The sequence below is a fragment of the Apteryx mantelli genome, chromosome 1, assembly GCF_036417845.1.
Source record: "Apteryx mantelli isolate bAptMan1 chromosome 1, bAptMan1.hap1, whole genome shotgun sequence".
In the NCBI taxonomy this organism is placed as follows: Eukaryota; Metazoa; Chordata; class Aves; order Apterygiformes; family Apterygidae; genus Apteryx; species Apteryx mantelli.
In genome coordinates this window covers 145363538-145386552 of record NC_089978.1, presented here as the reverse complement: position 1 = coordinate 145386552, position 23015 = coordinate 145363538, and the positions used below count along the sequence as shown (strand labels likewise).

At 37.5% G+C, this 23015-nt stretch overlaps 1 protein-coding gene across 7 annotated transcripts in view; it reads right to left on the bottom strand.

The window, feature by feature from the left end:
- Positions 1-23015, bottom strand: part of PACSIN2 (protein kinase C and casein kinase substrate in neurons 2) — a 72610-nt gene that overhangs the window by 20470 nt on the left and 29125 nt on the right. For all 7 annotated transcript variants that reach the window (XM_067305618.1, XM_067305603.1, XM_067305647.1 and 4 more), the window contains one exon: positions 11667-11782. In XM_067305618.1, the coding sequence (XP_067161719.1) occupies positions 11667-11726 (60 nt within the window). In that variant the 5' untranslated portion in view covers positions 11727-11782. The remainder of the gene's footprint in view (positions 1-11666; positions 11783-23015) is intronic.

Here is a 23015-nt window from a genome sequence, read left to right as displayed (position 1 = left end):
CAAGTCAAGTTTTTGGTGCCATAGATTACCAGTTCTCAGACTTTCCAGACCAAGGTGCCCATCTTTTCTAACAGCCTGAGCCTCCCAGAGTATATTATGCATAACAAAAAACAAAACAAATTGTCTGCTTTCTCCAGTGAGCCACTCACTCCAAGTACATAATACCGATATTTCATAAGCAGCTATTTTACATAGGTCTCTGCTCATTACACACACACACTCCTAGCCTTTGCTAGTTTTCCTCCTGTATTCATCCAGTCACCCTATTCAGGTGTATGTGCGCACCCCAACTTCTATTTCAAATACATGTTTTTTACTCCACTTATACATCCCTCCTCCTCCTGGTAGTCTGAGATATGAAGATAGGGAATATTGGTACCTGCATCTGAATCAGAAGAGCAGCAGCAAGGAAGAGGCATATGGGTGTCTAAGGAAGGAACAAGTGGAAGAAAGCCAATGTCACCCCAGTCTTCAAAAAGGGCAAGAAGGAGGACCCAGGGAACTACAGGCCAGTCAGCCTCACCTCCATCCCTCAAAAGGTGATGAAGCAGCTTATCCTGGAGGCCATCTCCAAGCATGTGGAGGAAAATAAAGTGATCAGGAGTAGTCAGCATGGCTTCACCAAGGGGAAATCATGCTGAACCAATCTGATAGCCTTCTATGATGGAATGACTGGCTGGGTGGATGAGGGGAGAGCAGTGGATGTTGTCTACCTTGACTTCAGCAAGGCTTTTGACAGTCTCCCATAACATCCTCATAGGCAGGCTGATGAAGTATGGGCTAGATGAGCAGACAGTGATGTGGACTGAGAACTGGCTGAATGGCAGAGCTCAGAGTGTTGCGATCTGTGGCACAAAGTCCAACTTGGAGGCCAGTCACCAGCAGTATACCCCAGGGTCGACTGGTGTTGAGTATACCCTGTTCGACTTAGTCATCAATGACCTGGGGAGAGCATACCATCAGCAAGTTCGCCGATGATATAGAACCGGGGGGAATGACTAATATACCAGAGGGTTGTGCTGCTGCTCAGCAGGACCTCAACAGGCTGCAGAAATGAACAGAGAGGAACCTCATGAAGTTCAACAAAGGCAAGTGCAGGGTCCTGCACCTAGGGAGGAACAACCCCATGCACCAGTACAGGCTGGGGGCCAACCTGCAGGAAAGCAGCTCTGCTGAGAATGACCTGGGGGTCCTGGTGGACAAGTTGGACATGGGCCAGCAATGAAACCTTGTGGCAAAGAAGGCCAATGGTATCCTGGGCTTCTCAGCAGATGAGAGCTCCAGGATACAACGCATCCAAATAGGACCTGTCAAAAGCAGAATCAGTCTTGGGAAGACAGAATTGGGTGAAGGGTGACAAGTGTTTCAAGCAAGATTGAGCAAGACATGTAAACCCTTTCTACACAGTGCTTCAGGCCGACTGCAAGTCAGTTTGGTGAAGGAGGCTGCACTGGACCTCCATCCTATTTGAGAAAAATTAAGGCATTAATGGTAATTGCACACAACTAGAAGAGGGACCAAGACGAAACCAAGCAGAAACATTTGCTTATGAACAACTAAATGTAACTAATTTTGAAGTGCCACAGTGCGTTAATACTACAGTTTAAAATAGATTTCTGTTTTCCCTTTGTGAATGTGTGCGCGTATTCTGAGTGCTGAACACTCCAATCAACAACAGCCCCAAAGGTATCTAGGTTTGAAATTTGGTATTATTTTTCTCTAACAATGCTTTTCAAATCAAAATATTTTATAGACTACTATAATGTTTAAATGCAACTGAAGTAATTTAAAATTGAATTCACAAACTTGTACACAAAGCACAAAGTCTAGTAAAATCATTTAAAAGACCTTCTACACCAGTAAATTAGTTTCTTTCCTACAGTGAAAACAATGGTTGAAAATGGCATTTAAAATTATGGACACTACAATATCAACATTTAAAAAAAAATGGAATGTACAGTCTGCCACCTTAGGTGGTGGCCGAGAATTCTTCTAGGTACAAGACAGTACCCTTGTACAGGGTATTTAAGCAATGCAGCCAAATATATAGAGAAGAATTCTAGTATTCTAGCTACTAGCTTTAGAAACTGTAGATAAGTTAAAACTTTAATTAAAAACCTATATGAAAAAACACTGTAAAGAGTCTGAATTCTGGGAAAAAAACCTAATATATTGTTTCATTTAAGATGTAAATTTCTTCATTTTCTGAGGTAAACCATGAATACTCTGCAATATTTCCCCTTCCCCCACCCTCAAGAAGTATTTGAGACAAAACCAAAAGTGACAAATTCTATTATTTGTAGGAACCGATCAGGAAAAAAACCAAACTACTTCTTCAGTCACAGCTACACTTACATATGGCCAAGACTTTACCCTGCAATTATCAGCTTTCTGGATTAACACTGTTTATTTGTACATGAACATATAATTTCAATAGTTTAAAAATAACTTTCTGATCATTCTGAGTCTATCAGGTTACTTCCTATCACACAGATGATGTACAAGACATACATTTCCTTGCCATGCAAATAAAATGTTTATTGGAAAGTAATGGTATAAGATTGTCAAGGTCCTCACAATTTCAAGAATAGCAAAATACATTTAATACATAAGATAGTTAAAACCATATCCTGCTTTCATCTGCATCAACATTTCACCAGTCCAAAAGAGACATTTTATTACATGAAACCAAATTAAGTTTCTGCTCACCCTTAGCTACCAGAAACACTTTGAAAGTAAATATCCCAAATGAGTTTAGTTTTTTTTTCTTCAAAATACTATTATAAAGGCCACTTTCTTGATTCATTGATGTTTTAACTGTATTGTTCCTCCCTGTTGTTTCATAAATTCAGTGACCAGTGGTTTCCCCTTTTCCACTGTAAATAATACTTTACTTTGCTACTAATAAACATCAATTGATCCCATTTTACCCCATTTATCTCTTACAGGCCCTGCAGATGCCTTCAGATCTCCATTCTGCTTTCCTGGTAAGTTAAAAATAAAAAAAAAGAATTCTTTCACATTTTGGTATTTCTTCACATGCATGAATATAGCACTCAAGCCATCTCAAACCTTTTCTTGAAGCTAAGATTTAAAGAATCTGTAATAACCACAGAAACACACACACAATGATTAGGCATTTAGTATTGTTTAGTTACCAGTCCAGTCATTCTTCCCTTGTGACCACCTGTGTACTAATGTAGCCAAGTCCTGTCACCAGGTGGAATATTTGATAGCTTACAACCTCCTTGTTTTAATTTTCACAGCACTTAAGGCCATGGGAGAGCCTTTAACCATCCATGCTCCTTTACCTCAACTAATAAAACAGTCTTTTTTTGTATATTTATATATCTGGATAAAAGTGTAAAAAGAGTTAAACAATTTTTTCTGGTACACTGATTGAAAATTAAGAGTGTTTTAATTCATTAGTGTCACAGAAGTAGCAAATGTTTAACTACCGCTAAACTCCAGTCAATTAATTCTGGTGGTATATCCTAGTATTTGTTATAACCACAAATATTATAGGAGTTGCAAATGCCTGGAGTAAGATTTGATGTTAATTCTTTTTCCATGCTTGCCTATCTTATTCATAACTATTCAGCCTTTATGCACTGGAATCATTTGAAAGAAAGTAGGTTTCCTTATCTCAGAAGTCACCATAACATCAACAGCTTTTACTGGCAAATACTCACAGCATGAAAAGCACAATAACAAGTTCTGAAGGCTCCTAGTGGAAGCAACACATACTGGTGACCAGCATGGGGAAGCTCTCACTCTGACCGCTGTTCCATCCAACCATGGATACAGTTTGCTTCTAGTTATGTCAAGCCAGAAGTTTCCAGACATTTCAAACTAGTTTTAACGTTTATAATACCAAAGGCTGCAATGTATAGTCTCCCTCAGAATAAACATGCAGAATGCATAGATTAAAGGCATATTTGAAACCCAATATAAAGCTTTCATATCTGCATTGAACTTCTGTGCAGATCCAAAGTGTTGTTTGCATATACAAAGAACGATATTGGTGTGCAACTAGTGCATGCACAGTCCAAAGAAGTACTTATGAGCACTAGCTCTGTGTATTTAACTTTCATAAATTTACCCATTCAAATCCATCACTGAATGAAAGAAAAATCCTAATAAAGCTCTTAAACCCACAAAATGTACAAGCATACCACTAAACAAATACCTGGCAAGATAAACAGAAAACACTATTTTGCTCAGTGCTAGAAGAAAAACTAGAAGGAAAAACAATACACAAATACATACAGGAGATAAGACAGGAATCTACTACCACAGAGTCCAAATATTAAAATGGAAAAGCAGATCCAGAACAAAGTCTGCTTCACCAGCAAAAAAAAAAGTATTTAGGAACACCTTTTCAACATTCAACAATCTGAAGAGAGAGTTCTGGGGGCTGCTTCCTCTTAAATCACCTGCATCCAAAACATACCCTCAAAAAATAACTTGTGTAGACATTGGCTGACAGTAGTAGGCATGAAGCACATGTCAGGAGTGCCAAATGGGCAAGACCATGACCATTAGGAGCTGACAGCTTATAATGCACGGTTTGTCAGAGGAATATCCCAGATCAGCTGCCTCTGCTACTTTCTGGAGTGCTTTGGTTTGGGGGATTGGTTCTTCTGGGGAGGATGCCAATGCCTATGATGGCCAAATTTGATCCACCTGTACTAGATAGGGGGCCAATCTCCCCTCCCAAATCAGTTGAAAGTCTTCTCTTGCCAGTGGGTGTCTCAAACACACACTTCAAAACACAGTGAACAGCAACACACTAAGCACCTCAAAATGCACACCAAGTTCTGTCATCCAAGGGAGTCAGACACATGGTTTCCTAAGAGTTTCTAGGGTCAATGTCAGTCACAAGTTTAGAAGCTGTCCAAAATGCCTGTCTTTGTCTGGATGAGGTAGGTGTTCTCACACTACATTTAAGCACCCCTACAATAAATGGAGAAGTCTCCACATTGTTCATACTAGCAAAAAATAAGGAAGAGTAAGGACTCTCATCTAGAATAAGCTGCACAGTCTGGGAGGGACCTCTGGCTCATTAAAAAGATGAAATATTTCCACAGGCAGGGTAGCCGTTCCTTTTGATGCCTTACCTTTGCAAGATATGCATACATTTCCATTTTAATCTCCAGGAAAGCTTACTCATCATCTTTCCTACCTTCACAGCTGACTCAGTGAACAGCAGCATTGGTCTCAGCTTGCTCAAGGCATTATTCTTTTAATATGGCCGTAACAGTGATTAGCAAGCATAAGATCGGGGCTTGATTAACAAAATTGGCTTTCCGCTTATTAGTATACCAAACTTTTTTCATGTGGATTCCAGTATTACCTTAGTAAAACAAGGTCAATAGAGCTGTCCGTTTCTTGTGTTTTAATAGAAAAATTTAGCACAAAGTTGGAACAAAACAGGTTTGCCACAGTCTATCTGGATGCAAGAAAGTGGCATGAATGATTATGGCAAACTTCAACTTATTTACAGCAGTCATGGAAGTACTCAGAGTCCCTAGGGGAAAAAAAAATCTGTAGAGTATCAAATTAAACATCAGGCCTCAACTTTTCCATTTTCTCTAGGAAAAGTCACTGCCACATTTCTAGTTCAACCAGCCAAAAGCTTAGGTTTTTGAATTCTTCCCCTCCTCCTCACCACTGGCATTCAGCAGGTCATCCTGCTCTGGGCCGTCAGCAACAATCTTTGATTATCCAAAGCATGCTGCCCTTGCCAGCTAGGTAAAGCAGATGAAGGAATTCCTTCTTGGAGCCTATCAACAAGGTTCCTCTGTGTTAAAAATTCTGCATCCAGAGAGAGTCATGAGCTTAGCTGGATACATCACAGTAGACTGAGGTTTGTTAGAAAGATGAAGAATGGAAGAGTAGGTTTCTGTTTCTTAGGTAAATCAGGGCACTATTACAACTGAAACTTTTATAGATTCTTCCATTACTGTTGCAATAATCTTTCACAATGTCTTCTTTTTTTTTTTTTTTTGGTAATCCCTGGCCCTCTAAGCTTTCATGAAGACACACAGGCAATTTTCTCAGCCTCCTAGAATACATTCTTTTGGCGAACACCAAGATAAATTAGAGGAAGAGAAAAACTCCTGTCCCCCTGAAAGGATTTCTTATCCTACTAGAAGACAGAAGTCTAAACTACAGCTAAAATTTTTTAACTAAACCATGAAAATTTGTTCTCAATTTATATAGCTGTGAAAACTGCTTCTGCTTCTATTTCAGGCTAAAAGAGGGTGTGTATTTCTGAAAGCCTATTTTTTCCAAATATATCAGCTGGTCTGATACAAGTTACTACCTATTTCTAAGCCTTGTCCTACCCATGTTCTTAAAACATCATGGTTACAGAAGGGCTACCCCCAAAAGGACAAATCAAAAGAGGAACTTCTCCAGTTCTGATTCAACAGGACAAGTACTCCCCAGCAACAACATGGTTGATGAATTTGATTACTTACTAATAGGTACTGTTATCAGAGATATTAGTCTTTAAAAGAAACTAACTACTGTTCATAATGGATTTCAAACATTGAGCTTGACACTCAATTTGCAATGGAAAATGCCAGAACTGGAAGTGTTTGTGTTGATAGTACTGATACTGTAATCTAAACAACAAAAAAAAAAATGTTTCATTGCTGAACTACCCTACACTGAACTCCTCCTCAGTCAGCGTATGCATACGTACACAGACAGCAAGTTTAGAGCAGGAAGTCCGCAGTACATGGTTGTAAAGTACTAGAGTCACACTCTTAATGGGATCAAACTGCCACTAATCATCTTTGTATTAAGGAACCCTAACAAAAGGCAGCGACAATTCAGAAGAAAGACAAACTCTTGAGCCAGAAGAGCAACGTGAACAAAAGAAAGTGTTCTAGTTCCCAAAGGCAACAATGTATGAAATTTGTTTCCTTCAAAGGCAATGGCAAAAGTTTTGAAGGTGGTTTATTAACATTTTAATAAGCACAGTTCTTACTATAAGCTCAACAGAAAGCATTCAAGAAATCAGCGTTACACTCCAAAAAATACACAGTGAGCTTAAATATGATTTTTCACAATAAATTCTTAAGATACATCCCACACTCAGCCACCTCACTCTTTCCCAAATGCTTCTGAAGATGTGCTTTGCAGCCAAAGGTAAATAAATTTGAGCTATTTTGGAGCATAAGGGAACAAACTCAAAAGCTAAGGCACTGTCAGACTGTCTCTTCTGTGCCAAGGCCAAGTTTGAATACATTCACTGCTTTCAGCTGTGGCAGTAACACACAGGAAGGCAGCTTTTAACAAACTGCAGGCTGAGTCTCTAAAAACAAACAAAACGCCCATCATGTCAAACATCTTTAAAACCTCTAACCAAATAGAAAGGGTGCAAGTGACAGATCTGCAGTAATGGTACAACTTTCAAATTGATTTAGAATTCTTTAATTCTTGTTATCCAAGGCTGAACGTGGCTTTCCAGAGACACTGCATCTTCTCTAAGTCAGATAAAAAAAAAAAAAGTTATTTAGTTGCTCAGTTTGAGAAAGATTAAAACCGGAATTCAAAGTGGCAGCCTTCAGAAATGAAACAATTGATTCAGACAATATTGAAAAGGGGCAAGTTTTAGTTTAAAATTCAAGTGAGTCTTTGTTTGGAAAAATGGATCCAAACCAGGAGAAATAATTAAATGAGTTTGGTATTAAGTTCTATATGCAGCAGCAAAACCTTCTCTCATTAGCTCCTGAGCTCAAGAATAACTTCTGTTTTATTATTTTGTCAAGCACCTCTGTAGAGCAGCGAGGTTTAAAGTCAAATGGCACTGTATGCCAAGATACTACTAGGCCTAGGCTAACCGCTGCATAGCTTAATCATTTACTTCAGGAGTTCTAAGACAACTAATCAGAAGTACTTATGAATCAAAACACATTCCAGTCTCGCATCAGGAATGCATGTCCAACTACAATCACCCTCACAGAAATGCACGGAAGTAGGGTGCACAGGTCATAAAAAACTATTTCTGGAAGAAAGCAAACACCCCAAAGTTTCTATATCAAAGCTACACTGCAACAGAGCGCTGCTTTAGGTGCTTTACCACTCTCCCTTATGTCCTGAGTTACTTCAAGCATTTTGTTCAGTATAAGAATAAAAAAAAGTTTCACTATAGCATGACACTGCGTACAACTATGTTTATGAACTACACATCAGTTCCATATTATGCATAATTGTCACTACAACAAGGCACTGGCAAGACTACCACTCTTAAATAATTTAACACTCAGTAACGAGAAGTTGTCCTATGATAAGTATCAGAGTAAAAACCCCACCCAGTTTGCTTAATGCATTGTCTCAGTTATTTCCACTGAGAGAAAAGTTTCACATAAATGTTTATCTTAGAGAAGTTTGCAAACTAGTTTATTCCCTGATCAAGTTATATGGGCTTCTGTTAATTTACCAAGTACAGCATATATGCTGTATGCTGAAGGTCAGCAAAGTTTGTTACTATATCAATCCTTCCTGTTAATAGTTTAGTATTACTGTAAAGCATCTATCATGTTATTTATACCACAGTATTCATTTGCATTATTTAGTTCAAAGTATTTTAGCGTATCCATAAAAGTTCCATCTCTGCAAAATGCCAGCAATGTCATATCACATATTTTCCAACTTCTCATGCAGTTACATGCAGATTTAGGCATACCTATTACAGTCTTACAGCTACCCATATAATACTTTCTAGCATAACCTGCTACACCTTTTGAGATCTCTAACTAAACCTATTCCTTACTGATTTTGCACACGAATGTGTCAGTAGTGATATTTTAAGTCCTGACCAACTGTAAAGCTTTTGTGGCCTTCTCCCTTTTTGTATCCAAAAATTTCCTCAAATACCATTTTCTTAGTTTCAATACATGTAAAGCCTTTAATTATTTTTGAAATAATGACAAAGCCTTTACATCCATAGTAAAAACTCAAGCATCTTTATTTTTTTAAAGAATCAGCATTTGTAGCCACAAAACCCCTAAACTGCCCCATTTTTTCTAAAAAGCCTCACAGTACAAAGCAGAGTAAGAGCAAACTAGTACTTTCCTGCATAATTCAGTACTCTAAACTCTGAAATTCAGTGAAATAATCCACAATTTTTTTGCTAAACTATCAAAATTTTAGCATGAGGAAGAAAATACAAGGGTTTTTTTGTTTTTTTTTTTTTAATATGGTGACCAATTGCATAGCAAGTCCAATTTTGTTCTTAGAGTCATTGCTTTGAACATCCCTAAAGTTGCTTCAATGATAAAACCACTAACTATTATGGTTGGGACTCCCTTTTTACTGCAGCCAAACCTTTGTCTTACTCACTAAATAGAGTGAAGATGGTCTCTTAAAACCTTTAGTAAATCAAAACCATTCCATGAGAATATAATCACATCTTCAATTATGGTGACTACTTCAACCAATTTTAGCAAATTATTAGCTAAGTATGAGGTAAACACTGATGCCAATTGTCCTCTTTGAGCAACTTGCCTAACTGTTCTACTCTGTTTGCCACCTCTCATACAGAACATATGTTTTCAACCCAAAAAGCTAAATTTTAAAAAAAGTGGCCTAATTATTCCATCTGAATTTTTTCCTCATGACCATTTTAGTGTAACATAACCTTTCTTTTATGTATATCTGCAAAGAGCAGTGAAAAGGATTAATCATACAAGGAAAGATTGTATGACAATTGTCATACGAAGTTCAACTTTCTTATCCAAGGATAAGTAAATACCAATATATTAGCCTACTGAAATTGCTTAAGCAACAAACTGCAATTGTGATCTTTTAGAGGGCATACATAGAAAAAGGCAAGGAAATGGAATTAAGATGCAGTGTTTGCAATATTATATACAAATATGTCACCAACAGCACAAACATGAAAAACACCTTTAACCCACCTATCATAAGCACCAAATACCTTTAAACTATGCTTTGTAAACGTCCTAGCTTAGGCTAATTGCTATTGTTAATCCTCTTTGATCCTTAATATTAAACACTTGAGTTCATATTTTTCCAAACATAGTGTTATTATTTTACAGAATTCCCATTCCAAAATTCATCTCATTTTTATGCTTCCAGACCTGGTTATCTGAAGGAAGATAACAGCTTGGTAGAAAATAGTCAGCCAGCACAGTCATGTTCTCCTGGCAAGTACAGCATGGCCAACACATAGCAAAAAAATTCCAATTAGTCCGGGATTTTTTTTCCTAACAGCCTCCTTATTTTTCTTTGCCACATTTCTACCAAGAAAGCCTGCTCAGAAAGCTGTCTCAGCATAAAATCACAAAACAATAGAACAATTTAGATTGGAGGTAACCTCTGGAGGCAACCTCTGGAGGCCATCTAGTCCAATCCCCTGCTCCGGGCAGGTCCAGTTAGATCAGGTTGCTCAGGGCCACGTGCAGTTGACTCTGACACCTCCCAAGACAGAGGTCCCACAACCTCTCTGCAGTCATACTTCAGAATCCCCCTGCAGCAAAAGCATTTAAGGCTTAGAATCCCATAAGCGTAACATCAAAACAACCCCTTTAATTTTAACCTCTTTAACTTTAATTAGAATAAGTAGCCATTTTAAAAATCATAATAAGTAAGTCTCCCAGTAAAATGGTAGCTTCTATTAAAAAAAGACCTAACCAATGCCAGTTAGTTCTTAGATATTGTATCAAAAATAATGGGATATCTGCACCAAAATCCTATACCTGCCCATGCAGGTTAGGGGAGGTCTGGAAAAGTTTTAATTTAAAAGGAAGCATGATAATGTTAGGTCATCAAAACCAAGTCACCTGACAACAACTACTCCAATAATGAACCATTCAAACGCTTTCCCCCTAACCATTTTCACATTTTCCTATAGTTCAAACTCAGAGTCCCCAACCACAAGGTAGGATTTGCCCCACTGAATATGGTGCATTCAGCACCACACTTCCTTACCTCCAATCATGTCAGATTGACACAAACATTTATTTCTTGCAATAAATTTTTCTCTGTAAAATGCCTTCTGCTTTACTAAGTTTGTCCTTTTAAAGACTTGGTCAAATTACTGCAAAATCTGAAAGCCATCTTCAGACATGGGCAGCCTAAGTACTGTGTGATCTTACAGTGTACTTTGTACTACCTTTCTGCATGTATGCTTTTACATCGAGACCAGCATAAAATAGCCTACCTCTCAAAAAAAGTATACTTAGATCTGGACACTTGAAAAACAGCAGACATGCAGTAAATTCATACACCTTACATTTGTAACTCAGGTACACTAATAGTAGCCTTTAACCAGTTTAAGATTCTTCATTCAATCCCACTGGTAATTTTAAAGGTCTCTCTCCCCTGGCCCCATCCACTCTCAGCAGTAAAAACTGACAAAGGTTCAATTCTGAATTGCATACCCTACCAAAATAGATGGTCCTTGAGCCGTGCCAGCTAAAAAACTTTGAAAGAACTGGGCCAAAGTCTAAAAGGTCATATCTACCCTGAAGGCTATTTCTGCAGATCAGAATAACCACATGCTTCTTATACTGCTGCTGTCTCCACAGCATACTGTGTACAAAAATCAGATTTTCTATAAAAAGAGTAAAATATAAAATCAAAATACTGTTTAGAAAAAAGAAAAACAAAAAGAACATTCATGTTACCTCCCAGAAGCTATCGCTAGAAACTTCTACTCCAACGGAATCATCATATGACCCAGACATTTCTATGTATGAAGAGCTTGTAAATATTCAGTGTTTAAACACTAGGTCTTCGGAATCTGTAAAAAGATACAAAAAATTATCTATGAGCATTATTAAATCAAACACAGTTATGAGAAGAGAAATGCAGTAAGATAACTTCCTTAAATTCTTGAATATCTAGGGATGCCAAATAAAAAACAGTAGTAACCACACTGGGCATTCAGTACGTGTTTTCAACAGAACTCTGTTCTCCAGCGCAAAGTTCTTGGCTCTTTCACAGCATTTATGTTGTCCAGAAATTGTTCAATACATTCACCTATATCAAATTTCACTGAACTCTTGAATTCATTTTACTGGAGAATTTTCTATTAGAACCAAAAGAAAGATTCAGCAACATGATTCTTAATTGCTAGCTGTAAGGCTCTTTCCCACTTCAAAGCATTCTATAAGAGACAATCAGCTGACAGATTGCTACTGATATAATAACCTCCACTGCTTGCAGTTTCTTTTTTGCTGGATATTACATATAAAGTGAAGTTACACGAGATCTATTGGAAATATTTAAGGCCAGGAACAGTTGCAGATTAAAAAAAACTCAGAGGAAAAAACAAAGTTAGACTTCTATCAGAATTTTAGATTCAAATCATCTAGCTGAAGGTTAAAAGCATGCAATATCCACAAAAGCAAATAACAGAGCTTCCTCTCTCAGCAACAATGTAAAGCTAAAGTTACATGAATAGAGTATTGGAGCTACAGAATTCAAAGTGACATGGGACACAAAAACAGCCTCTGTCCCAGAAGACTTAATATGTAGTAAGATATTCCAGCTCAGCACCAGTCACCTGCAACTAGATCTCTTACTGGGGTAAGTAACTGAAGTGCTTGTCTTTTCTTGTCTACTCACCTCTGTGGATTTTAGCAAAGCAGAGAATTAGACTCTAAATGATGGTATGAAGCATATACCTGCTATTCCAAATGTACTATGGAAAAAGTTATAGCTCCCATGACAGAAAGCTTCCTTTAAGGTGATAATTACTTTCCCTCTAATTTGAAACTCTCACACCTAGGTTAATTGCATTTGTGACATGCTTATCATGCCACTTTGCTGTTTTTCTTTTAACAATAACAAAAAAAGTTATCAACACTAATCTTTAATAAATATAATCCATTACTTTAAACTGATAGGGTATTCTCACTTACATAGACAAAGCTGCATAGAAGTATAAAGAAAAGCTATCCTCATGTAAAGGGATAGCTTTGTTAATAAAACACTAAAAACTTCAAGGCCGCTCTAAGCTAACATTTAGAGATAAGCATCAAAAACAGTACTGAGGCAAAATTCATGAAATCACAGAAGCCTCCCCCTCCCCCCAAGACACACATGCAAAATCCCTGCCTAATCTCTACAGGTATTTAATCAAATTGTCCTGTTTAGATTTCTCCTATCAGGTTTGCCAACAACTACTGCCAGGGCTACTTTTGCTAAACAGAATTTACAAACTAGGCATCCTTGAGCTTGAACTCCACGAGAGGCTTAACCTAGCAGTGTCACACCATGTTAACACAGGGACAGTGCTATCGTCAAAGAGCAACAGTCATTGCTGCCTAGACTCAAAATATTCAGAAAGGATGGATCTGCAGGTTCTGTATGAATCTGGATAAAAATGTAGGAGTTGGCAGTGCAGGAAACAGACTCAGACCTCCCCCCTTCTGGGGCATATACCGTAAACAGGAGACTAAAAGGTGAAGCTCCATCCCTCTTTCACCTTATGAATCTTGCTTCACTTAAGGCAGTAATGCCGCTTCAAAAGGAGTAGAGAATGCCTATGAACCTGGCCTTGCTTACAACCTAATGGTTATGACATGCTGCTGAGAGAAGCATAACTGAAAAACCTTGGCCAAGAAGGAAATTTAACACTAACCCTCTATTTCTTGGATTACCTGAAAATAACTGTGCCATGAGGGTACTTGTATACCACTCGTTTCTTACAAAAAACAGCTACTGGAAGAAACAATTGTTTTGATAGTTACAGCGCAAATATATCAGAGAACTGTTCCATCTGGAAAGACAAGCCATTTCTCCTAAATAATTTTTTATCCAATTCATTTTCATAACCCAATTCAGACAGCCCGATACTGAATACAAAACAGAAGACAATAGGGATATCAACTATTAGATTTTTATCTTGAAAAGATGGCCAAAAATATAGGAAGGGTTCTGCAACATGGCAACAGTTACAAGAGTCAGCACTTGAGCCAAGGCAATCTGCAAGTGACAGCAGCTACTGCATAAACGTATGTATGTAAAAAACACCTATTTTCTCCATAAATAGTCACTTGGTCACAAACTGAAAATGCTCATTTAAAATTCCTTATAATAAGCAGTCAATATAGCTAAAATATACAGCTATACAGGTCTCTACCTATGAAGGAAAGACAATATATTGAGACAACACACAGTAGTTAGATACATGAGTAAGAATCTTCAACTTGCTATGTTATCCTTGATTACTAAAAAAACAGGAAAAAGAACAGAAAGCTTTTCTTCCCTCTTGGTTCCATAAAAGCACAGACAAAGATACATTAGAACACAATTTCATTGTCAGTTTCTTAGCAGCCTTGACTTAACTGGAATGTACTCTTCCTAAATAAATTTTGGCCCTTGCAATTCTTAAAGAATATCAAGGAAAAACAAAGATCACATTTGTAAGTGCTGATAATGTTTTCTGATAGCCCTTCTTAGATAACTGTAAGCAGCACAAGAAGGAAATAAAAATTAAATACTTAGAACACAAACACAAAATAGTAATTTGACATTAAATAGCACTTTCTAAGAGTTTGTTTGCTTTAAAGTTTCCACAAAAATACGAGGCTATGCCTTCTTGTAGTTTTAACCATAATTCTCAGTATTATTTTATCTGATCAAAGGGGGACCCAGAGCTCAAAGACAAATTGTTAAATCTTGTTAAATAAACATTCCTAGCTAGATTCTGGAACTGTTTATTTGTGTCCTCTTGCCTTTTTGCCACTTAAGGCAATATTAGTGCTCACATTACTCTGAAACCAACTTAATAATTGAGGCAAATGTATGACGCAGGAATGCTATACAGAACAAATGAAGGAATAAGATTCCAAAGGCTTTCAGAAAGGGTTACAGCTGTTTTTCAACAGTAATTACAGCAAAGATCTTTAAACCAAAACATTTATTGCCATTTGCAATTGATTAGGTAGTTAACTTTAGAGAACAGTGCCCTGGGAAAGGAAACCCTTATGACAAAAGCATAAGCCTAAAGAAAAGTTCTGTTTAAACAAACCACTCCCCCCCCAAACAAGAACTACTTTTTAAAACAGTACAATGTCAGCTTACCTCTAATAAAATAGCTTAAACTATATTAACAATGAAAAGTTTAAGCTGATAAACTACACAGAAAAATGGGAGAAGCTGAATCCGTAGAGGAACGTTTTCTTAAATGAGGCAACATGCTGTGGGGTTTTGTTTGTTTTAAACTTTTATTCCTCCTAAACTAAAACTACTTCTAGTTTAAACTATTTCTCCTAAACTAAAACACACAGCTATCCTTTTTTCCATAAAAGCATAAAAATGATCAATACTCAGGAAATTCTGATGAATTTTTGAGGTTTTTACATGCCAAATACTGTGCTGTGAGAAAGTATGAACAAGCGTATTTAGGGAAATATTATGAAGTCATAGCAACAACTGGCACAGAAAAACATGAGTTGTACAACACCACTTAAAAATAAACTGAATACTGAAATACCAACATTAAGCTGTATGAGTCATACTACCCTCATGAAACAGAATTATTACAGCAGACAGTCCTTTAGCACATTTTTTATTAGGGTTTGGTTCTTCCATCAATCACACAATTTGCAAAGGCTCTGCAATGAAAGTTAGCTACATTTTGTTTTCCAGGGTATTCCATTTAACTAACATAATTAAACCTATATACAGCTAAGGCTGACAGTATGAAAACTAAGAAATTTAGAACAATAAGAGAGAAGAGGTGACTTCTGCCCAGCTTTTCTGTGGATGATGAACTGTATCTTACATAAAGTTGGGGGGGTTCTTTGGTCTGCTAGACTGTGAGCAGCCATAATAAACCCACAGGAAAGTGGGGTTCATATACCTGGTTCCTATATTCACACTACAGTTTGGCTTCATGCACTCTGACCTCTCTCTTCTCCCAGCAACACCCTAAACCATCTCCAGGAGTCCCCTACATTGCCCCTCTCATCCCATAACTACTTGCTGAGCAAGAGGTTGTACAGTGCTCTAGGTTTCCACCCACATTCACACTGACTGGCCAGGCAGCTCAAACAGGACAAATTATTACTGAGCTCACCCTAAGGTTTTCTCAAATAAGTGCATCAATTTAGGTCTCTTCCACAGAGCTGCCAATTTTCACAAAACTGGTAAGAAAAATTTTCACGAAACTGGTAAATGTGTATCTTGAGATCTCTGCTCTTCTAGAACTTTTGGCTGAAATTGGCCAAACAATCCAAAAATTACAGAGGCAGCATGAAGGCAGGCTGGCAGGAAGTTAGCAAAGGCAGAGGAATAAATCTCATTTTCCTCAGAAGGCAGATTAACATTCTTATCTTCACTGAACAGGAACACCTGCCAGATCATGCTCTGTGCCTTTTCTCCCACGTGCCTTTGGCCAACACTAATGAAATCTCATAACTTTCATGTTTCTCAGGCTATTTTCTTCCCCCACAATGAGGGAATTTCCATTAAAAAAAACAAAAAAACAAAATTCCAATGTTTTACTAATCATGAAGTCCAAAGACGTTATAACAAGATTTTAACGTGTGTAGCTACAGATAGACTAAATATGTAAGCCACCAAGTGTAAAGAAGGACAGAGAATAGCTTGCCAGTTTGGAGCACTTGTCTTTTGCAATAAAAATGCCCAGCCCACAGGGGCTATGAGAACTTACATGAGTTAAAAATAAATTACCAGTTCCAACTGAAAAGGATAACTATGCACTAATAGTACATACTCTAATAGCTACAGAAATGCTGCAAGCAACCAAAGCTCAAATTTCTTAACTTTGTGATTCTGAAGCAATTCTTGTAAATTAGGACACATTAATCTTTGACATAAGGGAACCGACTGATAAACGAGTTTTTTTTTTTTTTTTAAGCTGCTTCTTTAGGGATCATTCAAGTAACACCATATGCTAAAGACCTTTGCTTTCTTTACTGCTAATGCACTCCAATGTGACTTACTGTAAATACCTTGAAGGCTTAACACATGAGAACTTTAGAAAATATTAACTGATAATGAGCAAACAGACCTTAAAATACTGCACACAAACTTCTGAATAGAATATGCTGCCTCTGCTCTCAGGAAGTTGTTTTTGATGCCATTATCTTGAAAGCAATTTACAAAATTCAAAAATGCCTCATTTATGCTGAAAAAACATTTTTTTAACTCCCTTTTTCAAGTGTAAGGTGGTAGAGATTAGCACGCGACTTGCAAAAGTCTGTGCAATGAATGAAGACCTTTAAGATGTTAAGAACATCCAGTGTATTCCAAAACTTCACGTAACCTATTTTTAAATGGAAAAAGAGGAAGTAATGTATAAAAAAAATCCTTCATTTTATAACTCCCTCACAGTAAATGGCTGATTTTTTTTGAAGAACTCTTACTAGTAAGTATGCAGGGCTGTTTGTTAGAAGATAAGATTTTAATGTCTGAACCCCTCTGGGAGATGTCTATTTTCGTAAGACACCTTACCATAATTCAAAAGGCCAGCATTTAAAAAAAAACCAAACAACTAATTAAGGTCTCGATGCTGCTTACTGAATCTTACAAAGAATAGATTCTAGGAGTTTAATATTCCAACCTGAAAAATGCCTACAAAGTATCATATTTCAGATATTTAACATTCAAAGGTGATATCACAACCTTGTCCTGAGGACCTGATCTAAGTTTCCCCAAAACATATAATACAGATGACAAACAGAAGACATGACTTTTCTTGCCCTCTAGAATTTCTGACAGTTTCTAGAACAGGAAGAACTGACAGCAGCTTTTCTCAGTGCCAACACAATGCAGTACTTATCTCTTCTAACTATTCTCTTGTGTACAATAGGCTACATTAAACCAAGTCACTCTCTAGCACTGTGGCTTTAGGTGACAAACAGAGAGGCAGAGAAAACCTCAGAATGACAGAATTGTCCAAGCTGGAATCATTCTAGCTTTCAGGAGGTCTGGAGTCCAACCCCCTGGAGGTCAGCTACAAGGTCAGACCAGGTTGCTCAGGGCTTTTTCCACTCAGGTCTTGAAAACCTCCAAAGACGGAGACTGCACCACCTCTCTGGAAGCCTGTTCCAGTGTTTGACTGTCTTCATTAGTGAAAGAGAGAAGAAAAGAGAATCAACACATACTAAGTAAAAACAAATGGTCTTTCTGCCATTAGCATTATCCTTGCGTTTTCTTTAAGGACTTTGAAGAAGCACGCTCAAAGATGTTTAGGAGAGGAGGGCATCTGTTCACATTACTTTTTAAACTTCTTTCTGGAAGAACAGGACTTGTCACTGTGGATGAGACTCAACAGGATTCCAAGTTTCATGGCTTGAGAATCATATACGTTGAATAAGGATGCCACTCAACTTGGCATAGCTGTTCATAAACTTCAGCCTACAGTATTTTTCCTTATTGCTCACTGAAGACTGAAGTTTTGTTCCATACAGAATAGCAAGAAAATAGGACTTCATTCTACAGAAACAATCATGTCCCATGCTTTAAGTGCAAACCATTATGTAGCTACTATGAATATACTTTACAAATGATGTATCTCAAATCCCCCGGTTAAATAAAGCAATTGATCCATTGTTTCCTTTTCTATCCTATCCAAGTAACTTGCTCTAATAGAGCTCCCTAATCCTTTGGGGTGGAAATTTGTTATGATTTGCATGAAGGAAAAAAGTGTCAGAATTTCTGACCTCAATTTAGAAATATTGAGGAATTGTGTACCAACCTGTTACAATCACAGCTGTCCACATTGATAAATCCACAAATGAATGGGACAAGGAACTACAGGAATAAAAAGGTCTCTTTGGTTTACATATTCAAGCAACACCAAGGAATTCTAGCCCCTGGATGCAGGGAACAAATCCATCAAACCAAGATTTGTCACTACTATTCAGTGCTGCGAGCACTTCTAATTGCACTCAGTAGATTTGAATGCATGTTATTAACGGAAGTTAGGCCTTAGCCTTTTCAAACCAGAGCCTCAAAACAACAACACTGGCCTAAGTCTTATTCTGCAATTTATAAAATAGAATAGCATCCTCTTCACAGAGGTTTAAGATAAGAAAGTCCACTAGTCATCTTTAAGTGCACAGATATTACAGCAACAAATACCAAAGAAAAGTCTGAGGAAATTAAATCACTCTGCTTCCTATGGAAATTAGATCACATATTAAAGTTAGCAGAGTCACACTACAAATGACTTTTTGAAAGACATTGACAGCAATCTGTTTAGTGAACATGATATCCTGAGCACTGAAGGAAGGAATCTAAGAAATGCACACAATTACAAACTGCAAATGCGATCCCTATTAGGCATACTCCTCTGAGACTGTGAGCAATATCCATTCTTTTATTTTCTAGTTTGAATACCTGAATATTTTGCCACCTAGACATTCTCCAAGGTTCAAATAACAAAGTTATGTTAAATAATATAGAAGGTATTTGTTCATACTAGTCATTCATAAGTTTAAGCAAGAGCAACAAGAGATTTCTTTCACTTTTGTATTGGGCACAACTGGCAGGGCCTAGTCAGCTGGGGGGTGCAGGGGTGACCCACGTGGGAGGAGGCCATGAATGGCCCCAGGCTGGTTCCAGCCAGCTCCAACACTGGTGTCAGCACCCGCCAGCCCTCAGAGGAACCCCGGCTCCAGCAAGGCCACGGGGGGGGGGGGGGGGGGGGGGGGGGGGAATGAGAGGCAGGGCCAGGGGTGCATGTTGTCAGGGACATGGCAGGGGCTTGCCCTAAGCTGAACCTGGGAAGGGGTAGGAAAGACATTTGACTCTTTATGGGGAGTTTCTCCCACTACCAGGGCAGTGGTCAGAAGCTGGGGTTAACTACCAAATAAATTAAGCAAAAATTCCGAGTCGGGACTGTTTTGCTCAGAACAACTTCCTCACTACTGTGTTAAAATCACTTATAACCATACTTATTAAATGCAAAATGTATAACATACAATAGAAAAAAAGACAATAGCATTTGTTTTATTGCCTTAGCATGGGCAATGAACAGACATTTAAGCCATATATTCCTAGCACACATCAGAAGTTAAGATCATTAAAGCACGTAAGTTTTACTTGATATTTACCAAATCTAAAAAACCCTCCAACTATAATGAGAAGACAATACCTCAAACTAAACTCTCCAGGAACATCAACACTATGTGACTGAAATTTTACAACATATAAATTTCACAATGTATAATACAGTGAGGCATAAGAACAGCTATTTTAATAATTTCAATTTAAGCACTGTGTGAATGTTATTAAATAAACTAAAAATTATTGATTAAGCTTAAGCATTTGTTTTTGAATAACACACAGCACAGAAATGTATCTCAATGCTAGACATAATGATCCAAACATTGTTCAAACACTGATTCTTAGCCTCAGCATTAGATAAGTGTTTCACATGTATAGTATGTCTCATCTCACTCCAACACCCTGAAGATCAGATTGGCCCAAGTTACAAGCCCCTGTTTCCGCCTAGTTTCATGTTCCAAGGCGTATCACTGAACCCATGAAGCCTCTGAAGGAATTATCTTGCGTAATCAGTGCCTTCACTGCAGGTGTGAGCAACTGCAGAAGGGATGGAGCTGTCCAAGAACCAGCTCAACTTGCATCATTTCTTCCCTTAATTTGTGATCAGACATACTGGGGTGTTTTGCAGATTCAAGACTTATCTGTCCTTACAGGCTCCTAAATGCTTCCAGCATAACCTATATCTCAGTATTTTTCTACATACACAGAAGGCTTCTTTTAAATAGCAAAATGACTGACTTCTGGAACACCAGAATTTTTTTTTTCCTCCTCTGCTTGACAAGCTGCTCAGTGCAGGTGTATTTTTTTTAAATATATATATATATATTTTTTAATCTTTACTAGTAAAGTTATTAATCACCTTCAGAGGTTTTGCTTCTACTACAAAATGTCTGGGTAATTACAAAGTCCCTTATGGGGACAGACACACTTTGACCAGAGGTATAACCAGTGAACGCTTGAAGAGTCACTGCATTAAACACTGGAGTTCTCATTTTATTATCCAGCCTGCATTAGTGAACAAGATCTTTTTCTCCCTCTACTGAAATACAGTGACCTGATATTAAATGAATATTTTAAAAGAGCCTGAACTCCCAACTAATTTAGGTAACTTTTGAAAGCCCACTCTAAATATTTGCCCGGTATCAACAATCACAACAGCTGCTGGAAAGCTCTTAAAAATACATATTTCCTCTTGTTTCTGATTTTAAGTGAAACGGACACTGATCACAGGAAAATATTAACACTACAAAACTAGTCTTTAAATGACATAGCCATACTTGCTAACAACATAGGAAGTTGATGCACAGCAGTAGAAAGCCCTAAAAGATTCAGAAACTGACAAAACAAGATTTTTTTTTTTTGGCTTAGCTGTGGCTATGAGGGATGATGCAGTCACTAGAATAAAACGATACTGGGAAAAAAAGCCAGTTTTGCAGATACAAACTACATCTACATTTACAACACTACTCAAGGATGGATAGCGTTGTTCAAATGCTCCTACTATAGACTAATTTAACATATGAGCCTCTACATGCCAACATCAAAAGTTTTCTTTGACTTCCTAGTGTAAGTCCGTACAGGCATTACTAGTTTTTTTGTGTTAAACTATCCAAGGCTTAAGAGATTTAATTCTTGATCAAATACAACAGAAGCATGTTGAAAAGTGGTTTGGTTGTTTTTAAGTGACCACTACTACACAATGTTAAGTGCTTAAAATAGGAGTTGATTCCCAAGAAGGCGTTCTGATATCGATTTTTTCTTTCAATGCAAGTTGTATAGTCCCTTGAAAGTCAAAAAAAGGAAAAAAAATCAATTACAGTTTGAGTAATTATGATCAATTCTGAAAAAAGTGTAAATGGCTGTCTTCAACTTTATTCAGAAAAACTCTGCAGATTAAGTTCAAACCTCTTGAAATGATTATTTCAGTGACAAAAAATGGGTGCATTGTTTTGTTTTTCATTAAATCCCTGTAGCCTACTACTGAGCAAAGCCTCCAGCTTTGCAAATTAAGCTCAATAAGTGGTTAGGTATTGAAGTATAGGTTTCAAACCATACACTCAACAGTATGAACATTTAACCATAAAATAAAGACTTCTCAATTTCCATAAATCAAAGTTTTACCATGCCAGAGCTTTTGAAGTACGGTTTGGGGGTTTTTTGTGCTCCTCTTCCCTACAACAGCCAATGAACTTTAGATTGTAGAGTATTAAGCATCATACAAGTAATAAAGAATTGTCTGCAGAGATTATGCAAAGTGCTAAGTAAGGGCAAGGAGGCGTCTTCTGCCCTTCCAATCTAGCACCAAAGGCACACCTTTTGCCAAAGAGTATCTCCATGAATTTAAGTATCATTAATGGGAAAGTACATTACCATTCAGAGAGTTTCAATTAGAACAAAACTGTTAACACTTTCATATGTATTCTTAAGTAAAAATTGTGCATTTTCTTTTATTTTTGGGGAAAGAAAGCTCTTTATTTTGAATATGAGATGCTGCTCAGGAGGCAGAGTGATACTTACTGTGTAGTTATTTCTCACGTGGAGAAAACATCTGTTAATGACTTGGTACTCAGCAAGGTACTTCCTCCTATATCACTGTTAGGCCTATTAATCAAAATTGGGCCTTCAACACAGAGGAAGGCAGGAAAGAGGCTGATTAAGCAGTTGTGTAATACAGGAGTACTATTTAATTTAGTTACAAAATTTGAGTGATGGAAAGGTTAAACATGATTAGCTTTACCCATGCTATTTTATGCTCCTCAAAAACAGAGCCTGTAACATTTCTGAACATCGTCTTAATATTAAGAAGGGAAATGTAATCAAGTTCCTAATCCCTCCTGCTTCATGAAGAGAAAGGGCATGACAGCCTGAGAGTACGAGATTCTGATCAACTCAAATGTCCTTCAGAGATCTCTGGATCCAGGGCCGTTAAAGCAAGAAATGTAAGCAAGAAGTGAAGTAGACTACTTAAAGAAACTGGAAGTCTTTCC